Genomic DNA, 12012 nt, shown 5'->3' with positions numbered 1-12012 from the left:
CACGCTGCTCGCCGGCTACCTGGAATGAGGCTCCCCTCACCGGCTCTGCCGCCCACCCACACCCTACCCTTCCCTGCCCAGGGGCACCCTCTGAGCCGGGCTGTCCAGGTGAGCCCTCAGGGGCCTGGGCGAGAGGCCCAGGCTGGCCCTGCTTCTGCCTCCTGGTCTTTTTCAGTTTTTTCCAATTTACAAAAATGTGGTAAAATGTACACAGCATACAATGTGCCGTCTTCACCGTTTTCACGCGTCCAGTTCAGGGGCAGGAAGCCCGGCCACTGCGCAGGGCGACCGCCAGCCCCGGCGCCTGCAGGCCTGGGTCAGCGCCGCACACTCATCGTCATGCCCTGACTTCCAGCCCCGAGGCAACGGCCACCGTTTCACCTCCTCCCTCTGCGCCCGCCCCAGACTCGAGGGACCGAGTGGGAACACGGGGGGCCGTCCCTTGGGCACTGGTTTCTGTCGCTGGGCGTGGAGGCTCCCAGGCCCATGCAGGCTGGGGCGCCCGCCAGAGCCACCCTCCCGCGTGGGTCTGAGCAACCCCGCCCCAGGGCTCAGTGCCCCCCGCCCCCGCACTCCGTCTCCTCCTCCCTCAGCGGCAGGCACGGCCGCTGGGAACACGGCGTGCAGCAGGTGCTGGCGTCGCTTCCGCCCCCGCTCTGGTCCCCGGGGACAGACCCCACGCGGACCGGCTGGCTCTCACGGCGGGTCGGCTCCATTTCCGCACGGGGGGCCTCTCTTTCTGCGTGTCAAGGCAGTTGAGTGTCTTGCGGCAGAAAAAGAAAAGCAAACTTTTGAAAATCCCTTTCTTTCCTTAATTTTCTACCGAGATGCCCTCCCCATCCCCTTCCCTGAGGGAAGGTCTCCTGTGGCAGGGGCTGAACTTTCATCCCACCACGCCTGGGCTTGCCACGTGGGGACGCAGCCAGAGTGCCCACCCAGAGGGTGGCCGGGCTCTGCACCCTCCCCGCCCACGGGCCCCGCCCCCAGCCCCCACCGAGGGGTGCCGGGTCGCCGCCAGCAGCCTGGGGCACCAGCCCCTGCTCAGCAAGGATGCATCTTGCGTGTCCTTTATTGCACCAGACACCAGTCTCCCTCAACTGACGGTAACACAACAGACAAAACGCTCAAAAGTCTATGCAGGGCCCTGGCTGGCGTGGCTCAGTGGACTGAATGCCGGCCTGCGAACCAAAGGGTCGCCGGTTCAGTTCCCAGTCAGGGCTCATGCTTGGGTTGCAGGGCAGTTCACATTAATGTTTCTCTTCCTCCCTTACCTTCTCTAAAAATAAATAAAATCTTAAAAAAAAAATTCTATGCAGGGATTCTGCGCAGCCAGGGACAGGAAGGAAGAAGCTCATGTCCTGAGCCAGAAAAACAGTGCACGGATGAGGCCCCGCTGGCAAGCGTGCACCCACGCCGCCGTCCGTGTGAAAAGGGAGCAAGGGGCCCTGCGTGCTGAGGCTGTGAGCTCCGGGCGCCGTCTGGGCCTGCGGCCCCGCCTCCAGGCCGCCTGCCAGGCCCCTTCTCCTCCTGGGCCCGCAGGACCTTTGGGCTGCCCACATCGGCCCCGCCCTGCCCAGACGCTCCAGGCCACGCCCACCTCTCTCCAGCGGTGTGACAGGCAGCACCGGAGGGTCGCCGCAGAGCTGGCCACTGGCACAGCTTGCCAGTGCCCACGCAGGGGCTCCACCGCCGGCCCCCTCGCAGCCTATGCCCTGAGCTGGACCAACCCTCCTGCCAACAGCCTGGGCCCCATGCTCCTCCTCCTCCAGCTGGGCCCAGGGGCCTGGTACTCCCCCCTCGTGTCCTGACCTGCAGGTTTCGGGGCCCCACACTGAACTACCCAGGGCTCCTGACCCCCCCCCCCCAAGCAGGCTGGAGCTCCGCAAGGGCCACCTGCCCTTGTCGCATCCTGTGTCCTCGCTGGTCCCGTCCCTGGGCCTGGCCCCCGTGGACCGAGTAGGGGCAGGACAGACTGCAGCCTCAGGGCGACCACGGCCAGGCCGGCAGGTCAGCAGGGCAGACAGCACAGGTCCCAGGGCCTGGGGGGGGCCGCCCTGGGGGCGCATGGAGGCCCCTCGGTGTGGGGGCACGTGCTGGAGGGCCAGGGCGTTGGAGCTGGCAGGTGAGACAGTCCCCTGTGGGGGACGCGGCGCCCAGGGAGCAGCGCCCAGCCGGAGCCGCCCCGGACCCGGCCCCCGATGCCCAGGCCAGCACTGACTTTTTCCAAGTCCTAAACTTTTTTTAAAGACATTTTTAGAGGAATCTTAGGTTCCCAGCAAAATTAAGGTACAGATATCTCCCCTGTTCCACCCCCCCCCACACACAGGACCCCCCCCCCCCAGGGCTGACATCCCTGCGGGGCCCGGACCTGCGTTCGCACGACGAACCTGCACCCACGCGGCGCGGCCGCCCAGAGCGCACGGCTCACACCAGGCCCCCGGGGGGCACACTCGGTGGGTTTGCGCAGGTGTGCGAGGGCGCATGTCCGTCGTCGTCCCGTCACACGAGCATTTCACTGCCCTGGAAGTCCCCTGTGCGCCCTGGCTGGTGTGGCTCAGTGGACTGAGCGCCAGCCTGCTGACTGAAAGGTCGCTGGTTTGATTCCGGGCCGCGGCGCAGGCCTGGGCTGCGGGCCAGGCCCCCAGGTGGGGGCGTGAGGGAGGCGGAGGGTCAGGGCATCTCTGGCGCACAGACATTTCCCTCCCTGCCTTTCGCCCTCCCTTCCCATCTTCCTAACAACGGATAAATGGAATCTTAAAAATAAAACCGTGACTCCGCGCTCACCTGTTTATCCTCCCGCCCAGCCCCCGGCCCGCCCTGCAGCCGGGGTCACACACTGCGCCCTCCAAGTCGCGCGGCTGACAGCTCATTTCTTCCCAGCCCCGAGTCCTGTTCCGTTGCCGCACGGGCCGCAGTTTATGCCGACGTCCGCCTGTCCCCTGCTGAAGGGCACCGCGGCCGCCTTGAGTGTCGCCGCCGAGGATGAACTCGGCGGCTGTACACAAGCGTCCGTGGGCAGGTGTGCTGCGGCCGTGGGCAGGTGTGCTGCGGCCGTGAGCTTCCGCCCCTTTGGGTGAATGCCAGCACGGAGGCGGTGCCCCAAACACCCACCTCCCTCCTCTTGGGGACCCACCCACCGCCCCAGGGGGTGCCGGCTCTGGGGAGGGGACTCAGGTCTGAGGCTACCACTGGTGTCCCCCAGCCTCCGCGGCAGGTTCAGTGGGTGCGCTCCTGACCCCCACTGGGCCCGGTGGTGTGCAGAGCGCCCCCTGGTGGGGCCTCCAAGACCTTTGGTAGGTGCCCCCCCACCCCCCACCCCGACACAGAGCGGAGAAATGGAGGCAGCTGGGCCCTCGCCGCTGGCGCTGTGCCACTGAGCAGACCCGCTGCCCGCGTCAGGTCTCCCCAGACTCCCTCTCGGTCCACCCAGGGGTCCCGGAGAGGCGCAAGGAGCTCGCGTCCCGCGTCCATCGCGCTCTATCGAACGGTTTCTGCTGCACGAATCCCTGCGATTGCCCTCGTTTCCTTCCTTCCTTCTGTTCCCGTCGCTCCCTCCGGCGCCTGGGATGGGGCGCAGAGCAGGGGTCTGCAGCCGCCTCTTGCTGCGGGGCGGCACTGGCTGTGCCCGCTGGCCTTCTCCGACCCAGCGAGGTCTTTTTGCCCCCCAGCATGTCCTTGGCTGTGTCTCCAGGAGGGCAGTTGTCTGCCGGGGCAGCCTGCCACCCCTTGCACGCAGGAACCGCTGATGAAATTGTAAGGCAGGCGCTCTCCGCTGCCGTTGCTCTGAGAGGCCCTTCCAGATCTTTCCGCCTGCTCCCCTGAACCCCCGAACGCCCGCTCCTCTGGTGTTCGTGCACCTCCCCTTGCCACCCTCCCTGCTCCAGGTCACGTCGCCCCTGCGGTCCTGTCTCTGCCCTTGGCTGAGGACAGGAGTCCATCGGGGTCAAGGCCACCTGCTCCCCTCTGCTGCCCAGCCAGGGGGAGCCCCCGCCCTCGGCACCCTCACTCCCAGTGGCCTTCCCCTCTGCTTCAGCTCGCCGGCCACTCCTGTGGTCACACTGGCCCGGCCACTCTTGGCCGCCCGCCTCTCTGCCTCCACACCTCCACCCTCAGGGGTGGGGCCCGGAGGGGGATGCCGGGAGCCTGTGAGATGCTGCTGTGTCCTCTGCGAGTTAGGGGGTGAGGCTGTGACCCAGGGGGAGGAGGGGGAGGGGAGGTCCCTGCTGTCCACGCCCCCACCTGCCTTCCTGGGGGTCTCAGGAGACACCTCGCCCCCCTCCGGCATCCCTCACTGCCCACCCCCTCCTCGCTCAGCCCCTCAGTCAGCTCCTGTGGTGAGCGACACCCCCAGCTCAGCACCACCAGGTCGCTGGGACCCCCAGGAAAACGGCAGACCCCACCCGCTGGCCTCAAACCTCCGAGGGCCGAGGGCCGGGGGCCCGCAGGCTGTGGTCCGCTCCGTCCTCAGCCGGCGTCCAGGGCCACACGGGGGGCGGGGGGTGCTCCTCACTGAGCGCTGACTCCCACCTGCCTGCCCGCCCCTCCCTGGCCCCGCCTGGTGTGCCCCTTGTCACGGCTCGGGGTCCTCTGCGCCCGGCAGACATCAGTCCCGTGCCCCTCAGTTTTCTTCCCCCCAAAATGCTTCCTGGGGCACCTTCCTCCCCGGGCCTCACCCCCTTTGCCACGGCATGCACGGCATCCAAGTCTGGGGGTCTTACTGTGCCCGCCCTGCGTCCTTGCCTTCTCCTCTGTCCTGCCCGACCCCCCAAGCGACGAGCCACACACTTGGTGAGGTGGAGCAACTCGGACCCTTCCTGGTGCCCCGCCGGTCCTGGGGGGTGGCCACGCCTCCCCAGCCTCCGCCCCAGGGCTGCCTCCCCTTTCTCAGAGGACAGACACCAGGATGCCTCCCTTCCTCCCCAGATCCGTAACTTAGCCCCACCCACAGACTCTTTTCCAAATAAGGTCACAGTCCCAGGTGGGGGGTGCAGGATTTGACATCTTTTGGGGGCCTCCATTCAGCCAAGCACACACCTTGTGCCCTCGCTATTCCGAGGGCCCCTGGGGTCAGGGATGGCCTCCGTCTCAGGAAATGCACTGTGTGAGTGACACAGTGTCCCCTGGGCCCTTGGCGGGCCCTCAGGGGGGCCAGGCAGCCGGTCTTTCGGGACACGGCCCCCCTTTGTAACACGGCCGCAGTCTCAAAGGCCTGGAGGGATTAGAAACGCCGGCAGGAAGCTCAGTGGCACCTGTGCCCGTGACCTCTCCCCTCGACCTCTCCCCGTGACCCGAACCTTGCCCGCTTCCCCGCCGGGCCGCCCCAGAGGCCCTGCCCCCTGCTTCTGGGAGCCAGCCGCACCAGCCATCGGCCGGAGAGCGGTGGCCTCTGACACTGTGCTCGGCTCTGCCCACCTGGGGGGTGGCTCTGCTGTGGGCCATGCCTGCCAGTCACCCTGGACCCTGAGCACAGCATCAGACGTGGGCCATGGCCAGAGAGCCGCCCCAGGCTGCGAGGAAGCCCCCAGAGCGTCACTCAGCAGGGCAGGAGCCCAGGGCCCCCTCGCCAGGACCTGGGCATCCGGGCCAGGTCAGGCTGGGAAGAGGGAGGGCGAGGCCAGCGGTCACCAGCTCCCTGTGGGGGCTGTCCAGGCTGGGGGTAGGGCCAGGGCCGCATGGTGACTTGTCCCGCTCTCACTCACTCGGCTGAAGAAAGCCCTTTCCTTCGCTAATCCCAAGGGACCGTGGTTCCGGTGTGCGAAGTCCCGGCAGGTGGGACTGCCCCAGGAGCCCCAGGAGGAAGGCAGAGCAGCCTGGAAACGGGGATGGGCATCTCCGTTTCCCCGGCAACCAAGCCCGGCCTGGGGGCGCTCAGGTCTCTGCTCTCCGGGAGCAGCTGCGGTCCTGGCGGTGGAGGCCCAGCCCCTCAGACCTCACTCTCGGGACGGCGGGCTCCTGCCCCCAGAGCCCCCACCGGGCTCACGCCAGGCCCCGCCTGCCTGTGTCATCTTCGGCTGCATAACAAATGACCCCAAAACTTCAGGGCTTAAAACAATACCATCCGTGGCCTCAGCGTCTCAGACAAAGTCGGGGTCAGCGATCAGTGATGTCTGTAGAAATGGGGCCGGAAGGGGTGAGGCCAGGGACGGCCCATACCGTCCCCACGGTACAGAGGATGCTGCGGCCAGGGACACGGGTGCAGAGGCAGAGACGCAGACGGGGACACATGTGGGCGCACACGGCCTGTCCAGGAGGTGTCCAGCCATGTGCCGTGAAAAGTAGAGACATTTACTGAAGAAGATACAAGACACACTGTACACAGGACAATGACACCTTGAGTCCCCTTGAAAGCAGGCATCTGGGGACCACACACAGTTCTGATTGCCAAGAGCTGCCCCGTCACATTTTCCTGAATCTCATCGACCATCTGAAGTCTCTTCCCTTTCAAAGGTGATTGTAGTTTTGGGAAAAGCCAGAAGTCGCAGGGCGCCAAATCCGGGCTGGAGCAGGTCTGAGTCACCTGGGTGATTGGATGTTTCTCCAAAACTCTCTGCAGGAGACGGGATGCATGAGCAGGCACGTTGCTGTGATGAAGCTGCCTGTCACCAGCTGCCCAGAGCTGCGGCCTTCCGAATCATCCAAATAGTTTCTGGGGAGGAATGTTCAAGCTTAATGCAAATTAGATGCAGATTTGTTGCTCTGCCCACTCAGTCACTTTGACTACGACAACCACACAGTACACACGCTCACTCAACGGCACCTACCGCCCCCACGGACAAGTGCAGTGAGGTCGTCGTTGTTCACACACGTGCGTTCCAGCCCACGCTCCTCGGCTGCCAGGTGACATCGATGTCATGCAAACTGTTCTCATTATATTAATGATGGCTGGGCATTTTCCAGGCAGACCTGACCTCCTGACCCTGTGTGTGTGTGTGTGTGCGTGTGTGTGTGAGAGAGAGAGAAGGGGGGAGGGAGAGAGAAAGCAAAGGAGACATTCATTTTAAGGATCGGCCCATGCAGTTATGGAGGTCGGCAAGGCCTCCTCGAGTTCCTTCCTTCCTTCCTTCCTCCTTTTCTGCACGTCAGCGTGCTCGGTTTGGACAGCGATCCACCCTTCAGGACACCTGGAAGCCGTGAAGCAGGTGGGTTTTACCCTCTGTGCCGGACACTTCGGGTGGGAGGGTCGCTGCCCCTGCCGCGTCTGTGGGAACCGCGGCCCGGACACGGGGCTGCTTGTCCGTCTCCTCCTCCGCCCCCGCTCCTCCCCGGCGGCAGGACAGCGGGGAGGTGTGCAGGCTGGGGAGCCAGGTGGCTGGTCCCAGCGTGGGCCGTGTGGCTGGCCGCTGGGTCACCGTGTGACCTCGGGCAGGGGCCTCAACCTCTGGGCCGCGTGGCGTCGGCATCCGCAAGGCGGATGCCAACCCGCCTCACCTGCAGGGCGCGAGCCGCGAGCGGCCGCACCACAAGGGTTTAGCGCGCACACCGTGTGCTCCGCGAACGCCACGAGTGGCGCGTCTCGCGACGACATGGCAGCGACAATCATTTGTCTCGCGTAAGGTTCCGGGGGGCAGCGACCCTCTTCTCATCTTGCTGTGGGGGTGCGCCTAGGGCAGCGCCAGGCCGACAGCGGGCACGGCATCCACATTCCCCGGACAGACGAGGGCGGGCGGAGAGCAACGGCGCCCCCGCCTGCACCGTGGCTGCGGTTCATTCGGGGCCCAGCGAGGCCGACTCCAGCCGGACCCGGCGGGCGCAGGTGCCAGGGCGCAGCAGGTCAGAAGCTGGGTGGGGGTGAGGCTGGGGCTGGGGGTGGGGTGGGGGCAGAGACAAAGCTACGACCGCAGCCCAAGGGCCGCGCCGTCCCGCCCAGGGTGTGGGGATTGGGGTTGGCTGCGGCTGCTGGCGGCGGTCGCCGGGACGCTCAGGGGAGAAGCGCCCTGAACGGCCGGGGGCTGGGGAGGGGCACGGCTGCCGCTCTGTGAACCCGGACCTCGCGCCGGTACCTTTGCTCGCTTCCTCTCTCCCTCCCTGCGTCTTTGTGCGTTTCGCTTCCTTTCAGAGTCAACGTTCTTCCGAGAAATTCCAAGGGGATCTCAGCCAACCAGAGGGGGAAGGGATGCCTCCCGCGCCTGGGTAGGGGGAGGTGGAGGCCGTGGAGGGAGCGCGGGCGAGTGGTGCCGGCTGGCTTAGGGCACAGGGCGGTGCCGGACAGAGACCGGGCTCCGACCTCAGAGCCCCGGGCGCCCCGGCAGCGGGTCTCCCGCCGCCCCCGCCCCCTCGCGCCCCCGGCCCAGCTCCGCCCCGCCCCTCGCGCGGGGTCCACGTCTGCGGCTGCGTTCCCCGAAAGACGAGGAGGCTGCCCCCCGGTTCCGGTCCGCAGGGAGAGCGAAGGACACCGCTGCCCGCGCCGCCAGCACCGCCCGCTCCACCCTGAGCGTCCGAGCGCCGACACCCCAGGGATGTGAGCGCGCCCCCCCGACCCGTGGCCTGCGCTCCACCCTCCGACCCTCGGTGAGCGCTGAGGCGTGCGAGGGGGCGGGGGGAGGCGAAGGGAGGCGGCTCCGCGCGGGGTTCCCGGGCCCCCAGCCCAGGGGTGCGGGGTGGAGACCTGGCGTGCGCCCCTCCGCCCACAGCAGGTACCGTTCTCTCGCACCTTGCCCTTTCCTCTCCGGACGCACCCACCGCTCACCGGGAGGAGGAGAGGACGCGCCCCGACACCCCTTATCCCACAGGGGCTGGGCGTGCGGTGGGCGCATCTCCGCCGGTCGCCGGCCAGAGGGCAAACCTGTTTCCGCCGGAGGGCACGGCGTGGCGGTGGGCGCTCTGGGGGAGGGGCTGGGGGTGGGCCTCTTCGAGCTCCGGGTCGACCCCGGCGGCGCATTCCCGGGAGGGGGTTGCATTCGGAGGCCAGGAAAGGAGACGGTCCTTCGGCCCGGCCGGGCGCTGTGTCTGCTGACCCAGGCTTCTCCCTGCCAGGCGCGCGCCCCAGAGGACCCCGACCCGCAGCGCCCGTGCCTTCGCGAGGCCCACCGGGAGCATGCCGCCCGCCGCCATGAAGGGCCTCAGCCTGGCGCTGCTGGCCGCCCTGCTGTGCTCTGGGCCCGGTGAGTTCGGGTGGGCCGCCCGGGAGGGTCGGTTCCGGAGAGAGACAGCGGGGCTGTGGGGCCGCCAGCCTTCCCCCGCCCACCCCAGCGCTCATGCAAACCCACGGCCCCTCCTGGGCCCCTGCGACCCCAGCGGGCCCTCACTGGCGTGGCCCCAGGTGGCGCCGCTGCACTCCCAGCCCCCTGGGTCCCTCCCGGCTCCTGGGGGCACCGGGCGCCCCTCCTTGGGTCCTGCACGGATACCCCGAGAATGCAGGGGGACCTGGGCTCCGCCACTCACAGAGCCCCACCTAGCTGCCCAAGTCCTGTTTGGTCCTTGGAAACTTAGAGCCAACAGGACTCCGAGAGAGGAGGGGGTGTGGGAGGGTGGGAGTGCGGAGGAGGGCCCCTTGGGTGTGAGGGGCTCGCGTGTGCAGGTGCGCCTGCCCAGGAAGCCCGGGAGGGGCAAGGGGGCTCCCAGGGCCCGTCCTCAGGGGGCCTGTCACTGCCGGCCGGGGGCTGGCTGCCCGGCCGCCCACAGCCCCGTGGTTCTCCTAGGAGCACCAGCGGCGGGCAGGCAGGAGGGTGCGGGGGGCCGGCTGGCCTGGCCCTCGGCCCCTCCCATCACCCTGCCCCTCGGCCCGCCCAGCTCTCGGCCTGTGGTGCCAGGACTGCACCCTGACCACCAACTCCAGCCAGTGCACCCCGAAGCAGTGCCCGCCGTCCGACCGGGTGTGCGCCAGCGTCCGCATCACCGACCCCAGCAGCAGTAAGCCAGGGCCCGGCCCGGCAGGGGGAGATCGGGGCCCGCCGTGTGACCGGTGCCTGTCCTGTCTGGCCCTGCCCCCCACGGTGGCCCTTCCCTGTCACTGGGGACGGTGTGGGTGGGGACAGCGCCCCAGACCTGCTGCTCCAGGGCCCCCGGGTCCAGGCCCGGGCACGAGGCAGAGAGAGCCCGCGTGGGGCTCCCACTTCAGTCCCCCCCTCCCCAGGCCGGAAGGACCACTCGGTGAACAGGATGTGTGCCACCTCCTGCGACTTCGTGAAGCGGCACTTTTTCTCGGACTATCTGATGGGCTTCATTAACTCGGGGGTCTTGGAGGTGGACGTGGACTGCTGCGACCAGGACCTGTGCAACGGGGCGCCCGGGCCGGGCGGCGGCCCCTGGGCCCTGGCCGGGGGGCTCCTGCTCAGCCTGGGGCCCGCCCTCCTCCGGGCGGGGCCCTGAGGTCCCTCCCCTGCCTCCTGCCCCGGGCTTCTGAGTGCGTGCTACCGGCTGGTGGCTGCCCCCTCCTCTGCCCGGTCGGGCTGGGGCAGGGGCAGCCTTGGCCGGGCTCCACCACCCTCTGTGGCCCTCACCCCTCCCTGTCTCCCTACGGCTCCGAGTCCCGGCCAGCAGGGCGCCTGCTGGACGCCAGCGTCCCTCGGGTGGGCCGGACATCTGGGGGCGAGGGCAGGGGGCTGGGACCTCCGGTCGCTGAGGGGCGGCCAGGCTGAGCCAGGCCCCGCTCAGCGGCTTGGCTGTGAGGGCGTCTTCTGCTGAGGAATAAAGTGGCTTCTGCGTCTAGAGAGCTGGCTCTCGGCCCGGGCGTGGGGGGCACGGGCGCCCACAGGGGGTGGGAGTGGGATGCTGGGAAGGCTCGGGGGCACCAGGGTGTGAGGCTGTGGTGCCGGCCGCCTGGGCGGGGGGGCTGCGGCCTGGCGAGAGCGGGGAGCAGTGGGGCGGGGACAGGGCCTCAGGGTGGGCCTGAGGGCGAGACCCCTGCCGCCCCAGCCTCACTCTGGCCCACACAAATGCAGGGTGGGTGCGCACACAGCCCCCGAGCCAGTGTCTGCACCAATGCTCACGCCCCTGGCCTGTACCCACACTCATGGGCCCTCTTCCCCAGACACCCCTTGCCCCCCAGGAGGTCCTGGAGGCCAGGGCCTGGGCAGGGGCTGGGGAAGCCCACCCCCGTGTGGGATGGCACAGAGGCGCTGGGGCACTTTGGGTGGCGGAAGGCAGGGCAGGACCCCTGGAGGTGAGCCCTTCCTGCTCCAGCCGGGCCTCTGTGGTCCTGTCCCTGCACCCCAGTCCAGCCAGGCCTCCTGCACCCGCTGGCCGTGTGGCCCGCCCTGTGGCCCAGGCTCACCGCGTGACACTTGGTGGCCACTCCAGGCTTCCTCTGGGTCCGGTCCCTGGCCAGTCCTTCCTCTTCCCGGTGTGGTGGGCCCAGGGCTCGGTCACTTCTGGGCCCTGGACTCCTCAGGAAGGGCAGCGGTCCCACTGAGAGCTGGCCCTGACCTCCCCACCAGGCTCCTCTGACGAGCCGTGGAGGGGCATCTGGGGTCCGGGGTGAGCGACCCCTCGCGGACAGCAGGGTCACTGGAGAGTGGTGTCCACTCCCGCTGGTGGAGATGGCCACAGGTCATCTGCACTCCGTTTGAGGTCTGTTCTGTGCTCTGCGACACCCCCTCCTGCCCCTGCCCGGCGCCCAGCAGTGTGTGACCCCCCCCCCCCACCGGCGCCCGCTGCTTCGGGGCCCGGGACAGCGCTGCTGGCCGAGACGTGGGGCGAAGAGCTCAGGGAGGTGACTGAGGAGAGGCTGGGAGCGGGCGCCGCAGTGGGCAGCGGGAGCCGGGGGTCCTGAGGACTCAGACTGGCTCTGATGCCCACCTCTGTGCGAGCTGGATTCACGGTTCGAGGGAGGCGTTCAAACAACCAGGAAGGACGTTCCCCCAGCTCCGTGAAGGCTGCCGGGTCAGAAGTGAGCAGAGGCTCCAGGGGCGACGGCACGGAGCCCCGAGGTGAGGTCTCAGCTCCCGCTTCCCGGCTGCGGGGCCTGTGTCCCCACCTCCCGACACCCCCACGAGGGACCGTGGCGGCAGGGACGCCGCCCACAGTGCGGGGGAGGCACTGGGTCTGGTGGGCGCAGGGGCGCGCCGCAGCTGT

At 68.4% G+C, this 12012-nt stretch overlaps 1 protein-coding gene across 1 annotated transcript; it reads left to right on the top strand.

Moving 5' to 3' along the window:
- Positions 1 to 8321: 8321 nt before the first annotated feature.
- On the top strand, positions 8322 to 10649 carry LY6H (lymphocyte antigen 6 family member H). Its single transcript, XM_036031471.1, has 4 exons — positions 8322 to 8508; positions 8974 to 9101; positions 9730 to 9849; positions 10073 to 10649. Exons 2-4 carry the CDS (start codon positions 9035 to 9037, stop codon positions 10306 to 10308), a joined length of 423 nt encoding a protein of 140 aa, XP_035887364.1. The 5' UTR covers positions 8322 to 8508; positions 8974 to 9034; the 3' UTR covers positions 10309 to 10649.
- Positions 10650 to 12012: the final 1363 nt, after the last annotated feature.

Source organism: Phyllostomus discolor, chromosome 7, assembly GCF_004126475.2.
Source record: "Phyllostomus discolor isolate MPI-MPIP mPhyDis1 chromosome 7, mPhyDis1.pri.v3, whole genome shotgun sequence".
In the NCBI taxonomy this organism is placed as follows: Eukaryota; Metazoa; Chordata; class Mammalia; order Chiroptera; family Phyllostomidae; genus Phyllostomus; species Phyllostomus discolor.
The sequence above is the reverse complement of the archived record's forward strand: the minus strand, read 5'-3'. Positions and strand labels throughout refer to the sequence as shown.